Source organism: Hirundo rustica, chromosome 9, assembly GCF_015227805.2.
Source record: "Hirundo rustica isolate bHirRus1 chromosome 9, bHirRus1.pri.v3, whole genome shotgun sequence".
Taxonomy (NCBI): domain Eukaryota; kingdom Metazoa; phylum Chordata; class Aves; order Passeriformes; family Hirundinidae; genus Hirundo; species Hirundo rustica.
This window is the reverse complement of record NC_053458.1, coordinates 10,398,523-10,418,040: the sequence shown is the minus strand read 5'-3', so window position 1 is coordinate 10,418,040 and position 19,518 is coordinate 10,398,523. Positions and strand designations below refer to the sequence as shown.

At 49.3% G+C, this 19,518-nt stretch overlaps 1 protein-coding gene across 10 annotated transcripts in view; it reads left to right on the top strand.

Annotated features, from left to right (window-relative positions):
* ST3GAL3 (ST3 beta-galactoside alpha-2,3-sialyltransferase 3) overlaps nucleotides 1-18,957 on the top strand; it is a 174,714-nt gene extending 155,757 nt beyond the window's left edge. For 9 of the 10 annotated variants that reach the window (XM_040072438.1, XM_040072437.2, XM_040072439.2 and 6 more), the window contains 2 exons: nucleotides 2,183-2,329; nucleotides 14,750-18,957. In XM_040072438.1, coding sequence (XP_039928372.1) covers nucleotides 2,183-2,329; nucleotides 14,750-14,839 — 237 coding nt within the window. In that variant the 3' untranslated portion in view covers nucleotides 14,840-18,957. The remainder of the gene's footprint in view (nucleotides 1-2,182; nucleotides 2,330-14,749) is intronic. The other variant, XM_040072440.2, reaches the window with a different exon arrangement.
* Nucleotides 18,958-19,518: the final 561 nt, after the last annotated feature.

Here is a 19,518-nt window from a genome sequence, read left to right as displayed (position 1 = left end):
CATAAATACCATTGGATCTATTATCGAAAGAATAAAGTCAGATTATTTGGTGACCAAAGGAAAGTTCACTTTCGATTTCTGTCTTCTGTTATTCTCCAAACAGAGTATGCCTGAAAGAAAGTTTGGCAGCCCTCCCGTAAGGTTGGGTAGTGTGATTAATTCTCTGTGGTTTGGAAGACTCACATTAGAAAGTTAGCTCTTAAATGTTAACTTGGCCAGGGAAATTCCCTCCAGGCAAAGACCCTGTGTCTCCCTTGAGCGGTACCGTGGGAATGGGCCCAGTGCAAGAGTGGGTGGTGTTAACACCATCATGTTCCCAATGACGACACAGTCTCAAGGATGTAACCATTTACTCACTGTGTTTTGGACACTGTAACTACAGCTCTGCCGAGGGAAAGGGTTTTGTGGCACGTCCACTTACCAGCTGATGCAATTCCAGCGACATACAAATGTCATCTTCCGTGCAAAACGTAAGGCTGAGAAATCAGAATTAAAACTGTCACGTCTGGAAAGACAGGATGTTCTTGGATATTTTGAAATTTGGGGCAATGTTCTTATCCTTGCCCAATAAACTTTTTCCATTTTTTTCAAACCCCTACTTGGTTTTTTGTTGTTGTTGTTTTGTTTTTTTTTTTTTTGGTTACCAGTGAATTTACAGTTAACTCAAGTAACTAGAATAAAACAAGTATTGTTTTCGTGAGTATCAACTGAAATTAAGCAGCAAGAAAAATTATTCTGCTGTTTTTCCCAACATCTAGAGCTGGAACAGGAGGATGTAGGAAGATCTTGTCATTTCAGATGTGCTCTGTTACTGTTGTGCTGCAAATGTTTGAACTTAATGTCTCATTGATTTAGCCATAAGCAGTTTTTGCCTGTTTATTTTCAGATTAGAATAATTCCGGTGCACTGTAGTGGAGTTCTACATAGCACACAAATTGTGCTCCCAGCTCTGCACATCTCAGCTGGGATAAGGGTGGCATTCTTTGCTTGGAAAACATCGTTCTTTGGACTGGTCAGGCAGTCAGAAGTGAGCAAGGTCATGTGCTGACAAAAGACAGTTTCTTTGAATGAGAAGCAGAAACTCAAAACATTGTTCCCAACCTTTTTGAACACGCAATAGCATTGCTCACCAGTTCAGGTTGAAGTGTTGTAAATGAAAAATACAAGTGTGCAGTTGGTTTCTATATCTCAGCTAAGAGCTGTCACCCTTGGTGACTGTCTGAGCTTGTCCTCTGAATTTGTGAAATTTCCAATACAGCCAGTGTTGGATACTCTACAAATGAAGATGTGGGTGAATTTCTCTGCCTCTCCTTTGGCCCTGGGGCAAAGTTGCCTCTGGATTTATCTGGTTAAGGGAAGCTGGAAAAGTCAGTGAGCTAGGATTTTACATTGGAATCACATTGCTGTCCCAGCAGAACACACAGGAGGAGTTGTAGCTGTACAGCACTGCTGTCACAGGGCCTCGGCAGAGCCCAGTGAAATGGGAAGGGCTTGAGGCTGGACTTGAGTGCAAATTGCAGATCAGCAGATGGGAAAGGACAGCTGGGGTGTCCCCTGGATGCTACCACCCATCTCTGACTGGCTTCCCACTGCTCCTTGTTTTCCCACTCTGTGGTTCGGAAGGAATGGCAGAGGCCAGTGCCCCTTTACTGTCAAGGTGCCCCTGAGCAAAGGAAGGGATCTTGGAACACACTGCCTGATCTCCTCTCCATCTCCCAGAGCTGTTTAACAGCCTTAAACTGCTTTTGCCGTCAGTGAAGTAAGGAGTTTGTGCTGTTCCTCACTTTTGCTCCTGTATGGTGACGTCTTTGGGATGAGTATTCGCCCTGAGCCTAGCTGGAAGCCAGTAACATGCATTAACATTGTAATCCACTATCTACCTGTTTTAATTTCAGAAAGCTAATGTATCCACTGTGATTCATCCTCCAGCTCACCTGCTGCCCTGTTCTCAGGACAGCAAAGTTGTGGAAGGGGAGTCTGACCATTTCATTAATTTCTTTACAAGTTGGGAGGCTATCAACCCTGCAAAGCTGGCAGGTTGAATATAGCCGAATACCACGTTCCTGATTTTCTGCTTAGTAGCGGCAGTGCCCCCGTGAGCAGAGATGAAATAAGAGGAAATCTTAGATTATAAAAATGGCAACCTGCTAATGACTTCCATTCCTGCTTTCTCTCCTCTCAGAACATCCCCACCTTGGGAAGCGTAGCAATAACCATGGCGCTGCACAACTGTGATGAGGTGGCGGTAGCTGGGTTTGGCTATGACATGAGTTCACCCAATGCACCGCTGCACTACTATGAGAACATCAAGATGTCTGCCATCAAAGAGGTAGGGAGCTCCTGCCAAGCTCATCCTCTTCCCAAGCCCGCTGGCCACCTCGACTCCAGAGCCTGACTGGGATCGTGATGTCACCTTCCAGCTTTCCCGTGTGGATCAAAACACAGCTCCACCCATGCATTTGCCTGTAAAATTCTAGACATTCTGCCAAGCTCAATGTATGTTAAAAATGGTTATTACTGCTGGGAAACGTTCTCTGGAATGTGTACATAATGTGATTTCTTCTTTGAGTGGCAGGGAAAGGATTCACATAAATGTTCACTCAAGAAGAGTGAAAGGGATCAATTCTGCTTTGGGGTTGAAAAGATGAGCCCTCTCCTGCTTTTTGATCCATTCTATTGCTCTCTAATCCATAGGTTTCTTTTGTGAGATGATCCCCTCCTCAGGCCCTGGGAAGCATGGGGAAGGTGAGATCAGCCTGTGTACCTGAGCTCTCAGCTGACTGTTCAGCAGCACCTCACCGGTGTGAACGCACCTGGGCTCTGTGGAGACTGCTCTGTAAAGACAGGTCCACATTAAACACATTTTCTGCTATTATCACAGTGAAAAAAACAGTATTTTTGAAGGAGTAAAAGCTCTCATATTGGTATAATGCAGCAGTATAGATGCCTCTAGGTCTGTCCATTTCCTGTACCAAACTAGAGCAAACTTGGACACTGGTCAAAGCTTCTATAGCGGGAAGGTTTGCTGCTTTTTTGGGAGAGCGCCTTCTTTCCCAGCACAAATCTTCCTGAGATTGTTTCTCCCTCTTCACTGGATAGAGAAATTTGCTCTATCCTACTCCACGCTGTGAAAAGTTGTATTGTTCATGACAAGTTCATGACAGTAGCTGTCTCCTGGCAGCTGGCACTTGTTCACCTCAAGCACTTTGCCATTGATTCAGACCAGGAGGGAAGCTAGGAAATTGTGTTTTTCCAAATCACAAGACTCTGTGTGTCGTAGTACTCTCACAGGCTGCAGGCTGCATGACCCTAGGCAGACTGAGAGGAATTATAAATCAGTGCTTAGTCGGCTTGAGAAATGAGAAGAGTGTGTTTAATTATCAGAGTAATGAGACCTTGGAACAAGCTCTCATCAGAGCTAAGAGAACAAACTGAGTTTAGGAAAAGGCTGTGAGGAAGTCCTCAATATACCAAGGGACTTGACATTGTGGTCCTGAGGTTCCTTCTGGGCCTGTGGAGGTGGCAAGAGAATCTGCTTAGCTCAGTGGAGTAACCATGGATTTAATCAGTCCTTGCTGGGAAAATGCATGCCTATTTGAGGATTTAAGGGGTATGTCCAGAGAAGTGAATTGAGTCGAGGTGATGTCTGTGTTGTGAAATCCCTGAATGGAAAATAGATAAGGAATATAACTTTTGCAGTAGTAGAGGAGGTATCACCATCAGCTTGCCCAGTTCTGGGCATCTGCTTATAACCCCTGCCAGAGACAGGACCCTGGGCTCCAGGCCCAGGTCTGAGGCAGTACAGCTGCTCCCTTAGTCTTCCAGCAAAGTGATGGCTACACCAGAGAGAAAATGGCTGCAGATGCCTGAATCCAGCAGTGAATACAGAGACTCTTCAAGAAAGTATCAGGAAAAGCTTTTGGTGCCAGTGTTTCCACTCTGGTGAATCCGCTGCCTTTGGTGGAGAATCCCTCTTGCCCAGTTGTTCCTCCTGTCTCATAAGGATGTCAGTCCCACGGTCAGCTTTTGGACATGGGGACACCCACAGCAGGTGTCCTTGCCAAGCTTGTTTTACAACCTGCTTTGCGTCTCTGCCCTCAAGGACACCACTGGAGCTGGCAAAGTTGAAGTCTTGCTCTTCATTCTGACACAAATCAATGGGAAAAGCTGGCAAAAAAAGTTCGATAATGGAACCTCTGGTTGAAGTTGCAGGTCCACATCACTTGGATCTTTGATTTTGGAGGCCAGAACTCCAAATGGGATCCAAGGCCACTGGAAGGCTGGAGGAGGTCACTCTTGGACATTGTGCATGGTGTCAGGAATAGACGTTGCGTGGCACAGGACAGTTAGATGAGGATGGACACGTGAAATTCAACCAGTAAGGTCTCCTAGAGAGCGCAGCTGGTGCCTTATTTGCCAGGCCTCTGCTGTCTGGAAGCCATCAGTCATCATGTCCAGGATGTTCTGTACAGAGGTGAGGGAGTGCTGAAAGGTTCTGGTGAAGCCTCAGTAATTCAGATGTCAGTGGATTTGTTTCTGCAGCCAGGGCTGTTGTTGAGAGCTCTGCATCCCATCAGAGCTGGTTCAAGGAGGAAGGTTCCTGTTCCACTCGAAGGCTGATTACCTGATATGTGTCTGCCCATCTAATGCTCACATCCTCACCCACAGGCTCCTCTTACATTTCACTGCCCTGGTACAAGAAAAGCCATCTGTTCCCAAGTATCAATAATTAATGCTCCTCCTGCCTCTGCCCCGCCCAATATGACAAATTGTTTGTGATATTGTGGAATGTGAAGAGCAAAGACAGGATCACATTTCTTTCTCTCCTATTTAATATTAATGGTAGCTGGTAATTGTTAGTCATCTGAGGGTGAAGTTGAAAGGTGAAGGGCATAATAGGTGGGTTCTGTCTTCTGCAGTTATCTTCAAAGAATGCAGAAATAGAGATTTTCCCCACTCCAGACTGGAAGCATCTGCTTGATGGAAGACCTGCACACAGCTTGTGAATTGGGAGGCTGGCCTGCTCTGGTACCTTGTGTCAAACCCTGCCCTTGGCATTAGTGAAAGAAGACTGACCCAGAACCAAGCTCCACCAAGGTTTTTGCCTGTTCCATCTGCTCTGGCACCCAAAGGTCCAAGAACATCCACAGGATTTTTCTCAGTGTTACTTTGGAGCTCTGGGATTGTGTTCAGACCTAGTTCTTCCTGGTCCTCCTCTACATTTCAGCCTCTAAAGGAGCGACTGCAGCAGGCTATGCCTTGAAATTATGCAAGTATCATCTTTGTCCTCTGGCCTGCAGACCTGTGGAGGCTGAAATGTTCATTCCTGGGGAGGGAAATGGAACAGGTTTGCTTAAATAGCAGCATCACAGCACTGAAACAACTGCAATGGGATGCAGCTGTTCCACCACAATGAACGTCCCAGGTAGGAACCCCTGCAGTTTGAACAGGCTGTGGTGGGGCAGAACCTCAGTTTCTGAAGTTCAAATCTCTTCAATGCCTGCCAAGCTCCTGCAGCCTGAATGTCTTAAAATCCTCAGTGTTTAAGCCTAGAAAGCAGCTGCAGGGAAGCACTCCAGCTCCACCCTGAAAACATCACTGTCTTTACAGAGGAAATGTAAACACCAGCAGTGTCCTGGGTCCGGAGATGCCACACGTGTGTGTGGACTGTGGGAGCCTGTCAGGCAATATCCCTCAAGCCCCTTCCCTTGCCTGATATCTGCAGGGAAAATGGGTCTGCTGGTGAGCAGGAGTCCTCTCAGCAAGGTGTGTCACTGATTTACACTTGAGGCTGCTTGACATCTCTCTGGACACCCTTGAAACCCTGTGACTCATCTCTAAGCAATTTGTTCTGATTACATAAAAAAAGCCAGCAAAATGCACTCAACTTGCTCACAGCTGGGTGGAGATGCCTCTCCCATTCCAAGACTGAGGTGATAAAGTCTCTGTGGAAATGAATCTGATTTTTCCTGTTGCTCTGTGGCACTGGCAGCTGAATTTCCTAAAGGAGAAACAGGCATACCCAGTCCATAGTTTAGCTCAGCCTGTGCTTTCCCCACCGGAGTGAAAGCTCTCAAGGTCCAAGATTGTGCTGCTATTGCTGCCACAGAAGGAAGCTGCCTAGACTGAGTCTTCCAGGATCTCCAGCTCCTGAGGGCTGGGCAGGCATTTCCTGCCCCAGAAGAAAAGGCTCTGCAAGGAGGGAGATGCACTGGAGCTTGATCACTGTTAAAAGTCAAGGAGAAGTGTATGATCTTGGTACTCAGTTCAGTGGTATGGCTGCAAACATGTATGGATTCTCCTGTGCTTGGGAATGCTCATCAGAGTTAATTTCTCCAATTTAGTACTGGATAGCTTCTTTACACTCTCTCCTGGGTAGCTCAGTGTACTCTGGCAGGGTAAGTCCAGGCAGAGCTGGTGGAGAAGACCCTTTTCTGTTCCTCAGTGTGCTCTGGAGAGCTGGAAGCACACTGTGGGGTGGTGCTTTCAGTTTCAGCTGTGAGCTGGGAGATCAGTGCAATTAAAGGCCAGTTCTTCTGTCCAGCACCTTCTCCCCTGGTCTCTCAACTTCTCCCTGTCATGGCTGGGGTGCAGACTCCTGGCTTGCACTTCAGCCAGAGGTATCTGGGTGGTGTCAAGACAAACTTTGTTCTCTGATCTGTTACTGGGACTCCAGTGCCCAACAGACCCAGTGCTGTTGTATAAACTCTCACAGGTAATTTTTTTCAGCTCTTAACCCATCTCTTTGTTTTAGCTTACAAAATGCAGAATGTCAAAGTGTGTCATCTCTGTTCAGGTTTTTTCAGTTCATTTTCCCTATTCCAAATAACTTTGCAACAGCTTTTGTCCCTTGCCTGCTTCCATGACTGCTGTACAAAAATTTGAGTCTTTGCCAAGGTGTCTGCTCACTTGTTTCTGTTTTCAAGGCAATGAATCTATCGGAGCTGGATTTTCATATACTTTATTGTATTTTTATGCCTTGCTCAGGTCCTGTAATGCTTCCTGTCCAAGCACTCCATAAAAATGTATTTTTATCACAGGTCACTGTCTTCTATTAATGTAGAAGTGTCAGACCCACTGGGAACATAGCGAAGGAAACGTAGAAATGGTGGCGAGGAAAAGGGATAATTTTAAAATAGAGTGAAATAGAAATTTTTTAAGGATGGGAAAGTGACTGTTTAGAATAGTAAAAACAGATCCATAAGGAGCTTATGAAACTGAGAGAGCGGGGGGCTGTGCTAAATCATGGGAACGAAGCACGAGACAGGCTCCCAGCATCCCTGCTCCATGTGCTCTGCCCCAGCACACAGTCTTCCCAAGCCTCATGATCCAGAGGTGAGCTTCTATCCCCTGGTCATTTCTTGCAGGAGCAAGAATGTGTGCAAGGAGTTACCTCAGATGCCACACAGGAAACATCCTGGGCTGTCTTCTCAGCAGCTGGCTGCAGACTGCCTCACGCACTTACGAGTGGTAAAAAGGGCAATTCATGGATAAAAGCCACCCTTGCTCATCCAGAGCCTGTCTGCAGCTTTTGTGTCCCACAGTGGAGCTGCTGGCCGGTCTCCTTTTTACTGTAGAAGCAGGTCAGGCACCAGCACTGCTGCTGGAGGTGTCAGCTCCTTTGATACAGCTGTGCCCAGCGCCTCAGAGACTCAGTGCCTGACCTGAGGGGGAGGTCCCTGGCAGCCTTTGATGGCTTCTTTCTGATCACGGGCCCCTTCCCCAGCAGGTCTTTGTGGGATGCTGAGGACACCATCTTGTAACACTTCTCATTCAGGCTGTGTAAGGGCTGTCACAAGGGCCAGGGGAGGTGGCCTGCAGCAAGGCAGTGACACGCAGCTTTGTCTCTGTCTCTCCCCGACAGCAGCCACCTCTCAGAATAATCCACAAACATCGAGTTTGGAGTCTTGAACCATAAAGGCACAAACAATAGTGCTTTATCATCATCTGGGCTCTCTCTGTGAAGCCGCCTTTTGCATTTTAAATCGACACAAGTTGCTTGGGAGGGGGTGGTAGGGCTGCTTCAGGCTTCCAAGTACCTTAAAGTTCGTGGTAGCCAACGAGAAGAACAAAACTCCTTTGAAAGCCGGGCAGATGTCTGGCGTGGTGATTTATAGACTGAAAACATGGCTATTGGAGCCTGGCTGATGAATTGTGATTGCAGTACAAGGAGTGGTGCAGACTGAAATGGAGGTCAGCTTTTGAGGGGGAGGTTAGGGGCTGGGGCAGGGGCACCTCTGAAAGGGCAGTGCTTTTTCTTGGGGCCGGCAGTGATGACTGATGAAGTTTATACATTTTTGTCTTTGTTTAAAAGCCACCTGTTTGACAGAGTTGGGGCTGAGCAAAGGCCTCACATGCTGTTCCTGTGCGTAAGGACTGTGTGTCTATATAACAGAAATCTGGAAAAGATTGTTGGAATAGCAGCCCTGAGCAGAGCACGGGTATTGCCCTGTCCAGAAGGACGGGAGTCCTGTGACACTCAGGATATCACTGTGCACTAAGAACAGCAAGGAGGGTACGGCTGTAGAATGCACAAAAACAGATCTGGGATTTGGACAAGATCTCTGTAGGAGAAGGCAGTAAAAGATCTACAGAGGTGTGTTGGAGCCCAGCTGCTGACCCCAGCATTGAACACAGATGTCTGTAGGGTGCTGGGTGCCCCCAGCAATGGAACTGTCACGGCTGTACAGCAGGACTGCCAAAAGGTGAGCCCAGGTATTCCCAGACACAGTGGCTGGCACAGCTCTTCTCACCAGCTGGGAGGGCACAGGAAGAGCTGTGGGCTTTTCACAGCTGTGTTTAGCATGTATGAAGACCTTGCAGAGGGACATTTTAGGAAATAGCCTTTGATCAAGTGCCTTCATGGTTAAATTAAATGGAAAGTCAACAGAAGGGATGATATAACTCAGATTTAACTCCCAAAACAAGGGAGCTTGATAAGCAGGGCTGTATGTAGACTCAGCAGTGGTGGCAGGGGGCTCAGTGGAATTGGGACATGAGTGCAGACTCTGACCTCTCTGAATTTAGGCCTGGCCTTGGAGAATGGGCTACTAAAAGCAGACTCACTGAAGAGGTCACAGACTCATTGTAGTCTTGGAGTCTTGTTTGTGAAAGTACAATAAATATCTGTGATTCGTATTTGCAGCAAGGGGAAAACTGGCAGAAAAAGGCTGTAAATATAACTTCTAAAGAACTGTTTCAAAGTGGTGTTGCAAATAACACAAGTGAGGAAAAGCATCAGAAGATTTCACTCCTGATGACTGCAAGGGACAGAGATAAAGTAGAAACTGGCGAAAGTCAAGTTCAATTAGGTAATGCAAAGGAAAATTAGCAAATACTGAACAGTGTAACTGACAATCAATTAATAGGGAAGCAAGGAAAGAATTATCAAGACTGACATCCAGGGAGGTGAAGGAAACAGAAGGACTAAAGTAGGAACCACATGAATGTATATATATATATAATATATTACCTCTATCGAGATGATATAATTAATGTGAGGGAAAGGGTCGCTTATGGTGAGAAGTTCACAGAAAATGAAAATTACTGGGTCAGCACTGAAAGGCAAAAGGTGTTGAAGCTAATGCAGTAGGTGTGAGAGCCCAAGAGATCTCTTTTCACTTTGAGCCAATTAAGCTGCAAGCCCAGAGGAAAAGGTCCACAATAAATCTATCAGGTTCCACAGGATTAGCTTGTAGTGGACATAATACCTCTTTTTCCTTTTTATTTTTTTTTTTTTTTTGGGGGGGGTGTGGGGTGCAGGGCTGGTATGGAAGCAAGTCAAGGAAAATAATCCTGTCATATTCAGAACTCTTAAACTAACCTAAGAGGTACTATTCAGAACTTCAGAGCAGAGTTTAAATGAAAGAATAATTAAATCCTGAAAGCAAACACAGCATGGATTTACCAAAGGCAGGTTACAAAAACTGATATTATATCTTTGATTAAAAAAAAAAAAATCATTCTTGGGACAGAGGAAGTGTAGTAGTCCTGCCTGTCAGAAGTTCAGCTGAGCGTGCAATCCTGTGCCCTGTGAGATATTATTAGTTAAGCTTCAGAAGCCATGGTTTGGTGCAACACCTGTACATGAATAGTCTCTCTAAGAGACAACACAAAAAGCAGCATTGAATGGACAGCTGGGAGTTCCTCTGCAGGAGGTCAGGTTTAGTGTTTGCTTTAATGATTTTTGGCACAGAAGGCAATGGTGTGCAAGTGGAATTTGTGATGAGACAAAACCAGGTGTGGTCAATACAAGGGAGGATCAAAATACCGTCCAGGAAGGCCATGAGCACCTTGAGGAGTGAAGTGAGTGTCATGAAACCTAAGAGTATGAATGGAAGGTCATGCTATTTGGGGCAATAATAGACAGTTTGGCTGTAATCTGGGATAGCATTATTTGGCCGTGGCAGAGCAGGAAAGTGCTTAGGTAGGTACAAATAAATCATAGAATAATTCAGGTCGCCAGACTGTTACTGGGAAAAAGACAAGTACAACTCTGGAAAGACTAGAGGAAAAGACTTCTTGTCGAGTATGGGAATTGCCTCTGCAAGAGGCACTGGTGAGCCTCTTTTCCTAGTTCATGAGAAGTAAATATGGAGTAAATAGGGACAGAGGGAGCTACTATAATTCTGTGAGATTTCCCAGGCTTCATGGTGTAAATGAACAGCTTGTTTTGGTGGAAGAAAGACATTGCTTGTTTAACTTGGTGAAATGAAGACTGGAAAGAGATACAGTTTCTCTCTCTATGTGTATTAAGAGTAAGCAGGAGCAAAAACAGCTGTCTGAACTTTAAAGCTGATGTAAGAATGACTGGGCATAAAGGAGCTGTGAGTAAATCCCCTGAAGACAAGAAGATGAGGGCACCCAGCTATCCTTTTTGTTTCAGTATATCTGAATCCCAAGGGGGTTCAGGCAGAGTGGGGCAGTCTGATGATGAAAATTAAGCAGCTCTAGAGACAAGGCAGTGAAGGTTAAAGACAAAGATAAATTAGCACTGGTGGAGACTGGAAACCAACTGTTGCCAGTGAAACAGCTCTTCTTGCTCTGCTGTGATCTCTGTGCAGGTTTTCATGGATGAATGCTGCTGACCTGCAGAAATACAGAGGATGTAACAGAAGTGAGAAAACCCCTTCTCTACAGCTTGCTGTTTTTCTTGAATGCATTCCTCATTGACTTCACTCTCTCTAATTAAGCCTTCCTGTATTTTAATTGCAGCATGCTTGATAAAACTAACGTGGTCTGAAGCTGAGGCATTCCCTGATTGTAATTGATTACAGACGGGGAGCTTACCTTCTTCCTGGGTTGGTTCTGAAACATTTGCTTAGGCTTAAAATATTCTACTTGGCTTTTCTTGAAGTGACAGATGATGTTTTCTGCTTCTTTGTGGAATTGTCAAGATAAAAAGGATAGGTGGTTTGGGGCTGCTGTATTTGCATAACCCTGAAAGGTGGCTTTAACAGATGATAGATTTTCACCTAATAACTGTGACCAAGCACTCAGAGCCGCTGCCACCTCCCTGGGATGAACAGCCCTGGGATAACAGTGCCCTGGTACTCTGCTCTCAGAGTAATTCTGCTCCCTCTGTTTCTCTCTCCCCTGGAAAGAGCAAACATCCACTACTCGGAGAGGGACACAAAGCACAGAAAATCCTAGCCTGATCCCTGGAGAGCAAGAAGGGGTCTGGAGCCTCCTGGGATGTTCCTGTTGGAACTCTCAAAGTTCATTACTCCAGCCATGGGCTCAGGCAAGCAGTCTATTTGATTCCACAAGTGAAAGCTGCATTGGATGCAAGCAGCAGAGGAGAGACAGGGCAGAGCCAGTCTGCCAGGTTGCAGCAGTGGTGGTGATGTGCAGGGACAGGAGGGTGGAGGTGACCGTGAATGCTCCAAACTGCCCCATTTCTGACTTTGAGGCAGATTGACAGGAAAAGAGCTGGAGTTTTCTACTGGCACTATGCTATTTAAGGTGTATGCTCTTTGAGGTGTATGTACCCTGAAACCTTCTGGGGTTTAGGGTGTATTTTGTTGCCTTTTCCTGACGGGAGCAATGGGACTGAGGTGCCTGCTATCCTGTCACTTTTGAGAAAACTGCTCTGGCTCTTGTCCCCACTGCCGCTGCTAGTGCTGGAATGCAGCTTCCTCCGTCTGATCAGCTCTGTCTGTCAGTGGGGTGAGTGAGTCCCTCTCCTGTAATCAGTAACCGGAGCTGGTGTTGAAGACATGCCTCATCCCTCCTGCCCGTGCTGCTGTCGGGCAATGAGGGAGCAGCGCCGCACGCTTGGGGAGGGATGAAAGCCTGTTCTCACCAGGGAACCTCTTCCTCCGTGGGCTTACATTAACCACAAAACATTAGAGAGTACGGATATGGACATCACTGAGATCCATAGATGAGGTGAGAGGCTGAAGTGCCTTTTGCATGACTGTCTGCTTGTAAAAAGGAGTTAGTGGCAGTGCCTGGGGTATAAAGCAGCCTGGATGCTGAACAACCACAGTTCAGTAGGTCTTGCCAGCAGCTTTGTGGTGAGTGCTGGAGCCAGACCTAGCTGTAATGTGAGAGACTGCAATTGTATCACCCAAAGTTTTGTTATCTACCTCCTGGACTTAAATTCCTCCTCCACTTGTACTTTTCACAAAGCAGATTTCCTCTTGCCATCAGATAAGGCACTTGCACGTGGCCTGAGGTGACGTGTTCTGGGAGGTTTGAGTTTGCCTACGAGTGGCTGCCTCCCCAGTTCATCTGTACAAAAACCACAAACTCGAACAGCTGTCCCGGCCGAAACCAGTGAGCTTCTCACACTGTGTGATGAGGCTGAAAGGCTCAGGAGGGCTCAGATTGTGCTGTGAGGTGTCGGGCTCCTGGTGCTCCCGGCAGGGTTCAACAACAAGCCCAGCCAGAAGCAAGTGAATGCGCTGACTTGGTGTCGCAGCGTGGCCTCTGTGCCGGCAGACAGTGCTGGGGGGAGCGCAGCCACACACTCAGCTGCCTCTGCCGGGGCTGAGCCTTCCTAGCAAGGGGCTGTGCTGGCAGAAGTGACACTGCTGCATGGCAGGGACCAAGCCCAGGGCCCCCAGCTGACATGCCACATGTGGAACTGTGTCCAGCACGTTGGGGGATCCTGGCTCTCTGGCTCCAAGGCACGCTCAGCCCTGCTCTCCCAGCTCTCTCTGTGCCACTACTGTTCCCACTGCTGCTTTCTGGAACTGATGCTTTTTTCCTTTTACAATGCTTTGTAACTCTTATTCCCAGTGCCACTTTTCAGTTTCTGTTTTTACATTATCTGAAGCCAAGCACTGGGTTGTTTCAGGGCAGCATCTTTTCAGTTTAGAGATAAGACCTTATGCATTTCCAGAGTCCCAAAGAGCACAAACACAGTTCTCATGTGTGGTCCTGTTCCCAATAGTTGTGTAGCCTTTCCAGCCTTCAGGTAACAGTGTCACTGGACGCACAGAAAGTCAAAGACTGCTTTTGAGCACAGATTACAAGGTAATACCTGCCTGAAGTTTCTTTAGCAGCTTTAACTATTGTCGTTCCTGTGCACTGAGAGGGTGGAAGTGGCTTGTAAATGTGCAGTAGCAGCAAGAAAGAGAATTCCAAAATGTGCCCGAGATCTAGAGAGGGACCTTCAGTACCTTGAAGTGTCAGCCCACTGTGTGCACGTCATGCCTGGGGCTGTCAGTGCCACACAGCAATGATGGCTGAGAGCTGCTTGTCCCAGACAGGACAGGGCAGGACCAGCAGGAGGACAGGAGAGCCACATGGTGCATGATGTATACAATCAGTGCTTTGCAGGCAGGTGCCCACAGTTTGGCAGTGGGTAAAGTGGATTTCAATACCTATGACAGAGTGCCCTCAGTGGGCTCATGGAGCTGATGCTTTGATGGTTTGAGGCCATGTCAGGGAGGCTCCTGTAGAGTGATTTTATCATGGTTCAGATTGTGTTTAGAGCTCAGATTACCTGCTGACCAGAGCACTTTGCCAAAACCATATACTTTGATTCTTGTCCTGTTGGGAGATTTTGGGGAAAGTTGCTTTTCCCTGTTCTGTTTGGGCTCCGTAGTGTGACAAACCACTTCTTACTTTCATGATGTGCTTCAATAGTCCCAGCACAGGGGAGTGATGGCAGATGCTGTGATCCCAGCCCAAGCCTGCTGCAGGGAACACATCTGGGTGGGCTGACACCAGCTAATAGCAATCACTGCTCTGAAGTGCCTGCTGGGAGATGTGGCCGTTTCATCCTTCACATTGTATTAGTGTAACCTTGAGCAGGTGATTTCCTCTTGATAGAGCTAGCAGAAGCAAGAGCCAGCTTTTATGGGGATGGTCATGGTGTCTTTCAGCTGCATGCAACCCCATGGACTGCCATGGCCTGGCAGGAGCTCTGTGTGGAGGGTACGTGTCCTGCTGTTGTGTCCTCTGCCAGCTCTCTTCCCTGGCACACACCATGATCAGTGCTGTGCTGTTGGGCTTCTGTGTGCAGTAGCTTGGGAGGGCACATCTGCCCAAGGGACCTGGATTGCCCAGATCTCACCATGCCAAAAAACTTCCCCCAGCCCATGGGGAAACCTTCTGCCTCAGGTACACAGGTCTGACCCTGCTGTGTCAGCTTTACATAAGAGAAGGTCCTTGGTGTGCAAGGGCTCTTCTGATCTGCAGCAGGATCTGTGTTCTTGACAGCCTCCTAAGCTTGAGGGACAGGAGCATGCTTGGCCAGGGTAGTTGCTGACCTCCTGTGTCTCTCGTTTTCTTCCAGTCCTGGACGCACAACATCCAGCGGGAGAAGGAATTTCTGAGAAAGCTGGTGAAAGCCCGAGTCATCACTGACCTAACCAGTGGGATTTGAGTGGCTGCAGCCACAGCGTCCAAGGGAGGAGATGAAGACACGCTGCAACTCTGGGAGCAGGCACTGGCAGCCCCCTGCAAGAATCCCACCTCACTGAAGATACACAGAGATGCCCAGGTGCTCTGGGAGGACCCTCTTGCCAGTCTGTACGAGGGTTACATCTCCCACCTCCAGGCCTAGCTAGACCTGGCAGGAGGTGGGCAAGGGGCTGAGTGGACAGTTCTTGAACTTTGCATCGCAGACAGATCTTCTGCATCCTGAATTAGACAGGAAAGACTCAGGAGAGAGAAGGTTTGTGAATAAAATTATTAGTGCCAAATGGGAGGTGATGCTGCCCCAAGGCAGCAAAGCCTGAATGTACAAAGTATTATTTTTTAAAAGACTCTTCTGGAACCATACTAGAAATACCAAGGTACAAGGCAAAGTCTGCTTGTGCACAGCCCTGCGAAAAACCTGGCCTCTTTATGCTCTATCTGCGTTGTCACCGGCCTCGGACCTTTCCCCAGGAAAACAAATCCATCCAAAACTTCAGTGTCATTGGTGCTGCTACAATTCAAAGGGAGAATAATCGCTTCCTCTTATTCTCCACTTGGAACTTCTGGATGGAGATGAGCATGGGTTTGTTTTTCTGCATTTTTCCTCCACTTCCTCCACAGAGGCAGCAACAGCAGCAGCCACTGTGTTTTTCATGGCCATTTGCTCTGCCTCTGCCCTGAACTCGAGGTGGAGCAGGGAGCCGGGGCTTTCTCCACCTCCAGTAGACCCTCCCCACCTTCCTGCCTGTCACGATGCAGAGGAGCCTGCCCCGTTGTGCTCAAGGCTTTCAGGTCTCTTGGTTTGTGCCTGCGGTGCAGGGCCTCCATGGAGTCCGTGCAGACTGGTGTCACTGTTTCTGGACAGCATCTCGCTTTGGTTTTGTGTGGGAGGGGAGTAATTTATTCTTTGGAAGGAGGTCAGATTTTGAGCAGAGATCTCAAGCTTTACAGTTTGAGAGCAGACTGCTGAAGACGTTTGTTTTACGTTCCAGACTCGATCATGTTCCCTATTTAAGCGACGTGTGACCTCAGTGGTGATGGAACCTGATGGGAACTCTCACCCTCTGCTCGGCCCCTGCTCACTCCATTTCCAAGCTCCTCCTGTGCTGCTCTAGCACTGCTGCTCCTCCTGCTCTCAGGAGCACGTCCTCCCTTTGCCGTCCCAAGATGCACTATTTGCACATTTGATTTGTATACGTGTTTCAGAGGAGCTGGAATAAACTGATCAACGTGGCCAAGTGCGAGGGCAGCGGGGTGGTCCCGTGCACCTGAAGAGCATGGGCAGAAGGGAGAGTGCCAGGGGAACGAACGGTTACACGTGGAAAGTGGCTCCTGTGCTCTGCTAGCCTGGAGCAGTACTGTCCCAGTCAGGGGTGTCAAGGCACTGGCACACAGCCAGCCGGTGCTGGGGTCAGTGGAGGGGGATCCCAGAGGGGTGTGGGTTGGGCTCATGGTCCTGGCACTGTGTCTGACATAGTCCCAGGATTGCAGTCTGCCTCACTCTGGACTGAAGGGAGCATGACCCTGGCATGGGCAAGGAATGCTCAGAGCAAGGCTCGTGTGGCTCCTCTAGACCAACTCTGCACCCACGGACTTGCAGGGACTGTGGCTTTGGACCTGAGACCCTCAGGGGGGTGTGCAGGAGGGGCAGGCAGTGGGGCAGACAAGCAAACTGTACAGAATGGTTTGAAACCAGGCTGCAGACAGAGGCAGCTCCCAGGACACAACACTAAGTGCTGCTTACAGACCAGTGTGGGATTCATCCCTCGGGAGCCTCTCCTGCCTGCTGTGCCTGTAGCCAAGGAGCTTGCTCAGGGGCAAGTCCTGCCCAGCTTCTTGTTGTGGCTGCTGTTTCCCTTGTCATCTGGGAGCAGCTCAAAGATCCTGCTGCTTCTGGGCTGCAGAAGGCATGCTGAGAGGCTCTCCTTCCCTTTACCCTTCCCATGTCCCACCCCCACTGCTCTGGCCTCCCAGCCAGGCAGTCCCTGTTCCCTCAGGGACATGCCTCCTGTCAGGATGTTCTGTGAGGTTTCCAGCAGGTTTTGGAGCATATGCTATGGCAGAAACTCCTCTGAAGTATCTCCCAGTTTATTTTTTGTTCTCGAGGAGTCTGTGGGACTGGATTTCCAGGGCTCTCAGCAGGCAGCACTCCCTTTGCAGTTCCTGGGTGTCGGCCTGGACTTGGGACCATCTGCTGAGTCCCAGCCACGCTGGCAGTGGGAATGCTTGGTCTGGATCTGGCTGAGGTTGTGGCTGGGGAAGGGTTGGCACCAACTCTCTGTCTTGATGCTTTAACCAGCTGCCATGAAAGCCCTAGGGCTGTATCCATGGGCTGCAGTCAGCTGAGATGGAAGAGTGGGCAGCTGCATCCAGAAGGAGGAGGGAAGAGCCTTTGGTGTCTGTGCTGGGCCCCTCTCCACCCGCTGGGGGAAGGACCCCCACAGAGGATTGTGATGGCATTAATTTGATTAAGACTGGTTTATTGAACACTACAAAGCTACAGGGCACTTTTATCTTCCAACTCACTGGCTCCAGGTCCAAGGACACAGCATGGCCACCTCTCAGCCTTCCCTGTCATCCCAGCTGTCCACCACTGCCATGAACAAGTCCTGATGGGAAGTTGACCCTACAGACCAGGGAGATGACACCAAGCCCTTCCCTCCACCTTGAGAGGGGTCTCCAGGCAAAAGAGTCCAAGTTGAATAGTTGGGTGCATGGCCCAGAGTGACTGTGGTGGGTCAGGACCACCTGCATGTAGAAGGAAAGAGTGTTTAGGGACCAAGACTCTCCTCTAGCTCACTGTCACCACAGAGCAGCCCATGGCCGGGTGGTGGAGCTCCAGCTCCAGGAGCAGTGCACAGCCCTGGGTTTTGCTCCTGGGTGCCGTTCTTTTGGCTGCCTCCCCACCAGGTGCACCTGCAGCCACCTCCTGCCCTTGAAATGCTGCAGTCCCGGCAGCTCGGAGCGGTGCACACGGGTCAGAGCAGGGTCAGTGGGACGGATGTGAGTCTTGGCCTCTCCCTCACAGTGACTCACCTTGTCAGATTGGAAGGGAGAGCCCAGGGGAATTCTCCACAGCCTAAATATAGAGCGGGGTTGCCTGGTGCCCTGATGCGCTGCGGTGCAGAAAGGCCACTCAGGTGGCAGGAACCTGCCTGGAGATGGCCCAGGGAAACACAGGGAGATCAGAGGCCAGTGACCACAGTGAGTTTTGCTCCAACTGGTGCAGAGAGCAGGTCTGGGGGGCTGCAGAGCAGCCTGCACGTGCTGCTCTGGAGCACAGGAGCTGCCAGAGAGCTGCTGCTGCTGTGCTGTCCACACCATGGGCTGCTTGTGCATTTGTAGCAGTGCCCACCGCACTGGCACTGGGCTCCCACCAGCAGCTCACCCTGTTAGGCCTGGCCGTGCTGTGGCCATGCTCAAGCTCACACGTGCCAAATGTAAGCACCATGGCCAGGTAGCATGAGGCAGCGGTGGAATCCAGCCCAGCATTCCTCAACCCAGCATCTCTGGGCTTCCAGTGTCTGCTTCCTTGGAGGGAGACGTGGAGAGGCCCTGCCCAGCCATGCTGTGCTACCCCTCGGTGTGAGTGCTGCTGGCGGTGGGGGAAGGTGGCAGGAGGGGGGCATATGTGTCAAATGGGGGCAGTTGGGTTGGGCGTGGGCAGAACCGGGCACGGGCAAGGGCTTCCAGAGTGTTTGGCAGGGAGGCAGCCACCAGGCTGAGCTCCCCAGGCACCAGCACAGCGTGTGCTCTCGGTCTGAGCGTGTGTCACTCGCAGTATTGAGACGTGTCCTTCAGTGCAGGAGCCCCTTTGGGGCCGCTGCCCAGCCCCTCTGGGCTCTGGCTCCTTGCACAGCCTGCACAGGGTCTCGGAAAGGCCAGTGCATTCGCTGGTACTGTACCAAGCCAAGATGCAAGAACTCAATGAGTTTTTAAAATTAGTTTTAGTTTCTGCATTTTTTTTTTTTTTTTTTAATTTCCCCTGTAGGCAGGGAGGGTAAGAGTCTTGCAGGCTCCTCCAAGCCGGCTTATGTCACATCAATTCTGTCATATCAAAGAAGCAATAAAGCTATCAAACAAGCTTGGCTGGCCTCTTTCTTCTGCTGCCTTGGGCCTTTTTTATGAGGCAGAAGGATTCCCCTGGTTGGGCTGTCCCTGCCTGGTTTCGCTGCTGACTCCAGAACAGTAATCCAGCTGCCAGGAGCTGCAGCTGGCCCATGCCAATGGCCTGGCGCTGGGGACAGGAGTGGGCTGTGCTCTTCCTTGCAAGTGACTTTGAGGGGTGGGAGGGGGGATTGCGGGTTGGGTTCATTTAACGTTGGAAGCACAGGCATCGGAGCTTGTCCTGCCTGTGACAAGCTGCCTGTGACTATGGCTGCTCTCCTGGGGACTCCCTACCAGCAGGATGACTTCCTGCCAAGGGTCACAGCAGCAATCGGGCCGGGTGTGGCCCTGACAAAGGCAGGTGTCCGGCCAAGTGACCTTCTCACCACGGTGTCTTGGAAAAGGAAATGGTTTAGGAAGCCAGGGACCGAGGCTGTGACCAGCTCTCATACCTGCCAAGTCCCAGCTGGAGGAGTGTAACCCCTTAGGCAAACCCTGGTGATGCCACTGGGCTCCCAGAGCCACAGGGTATGTTTG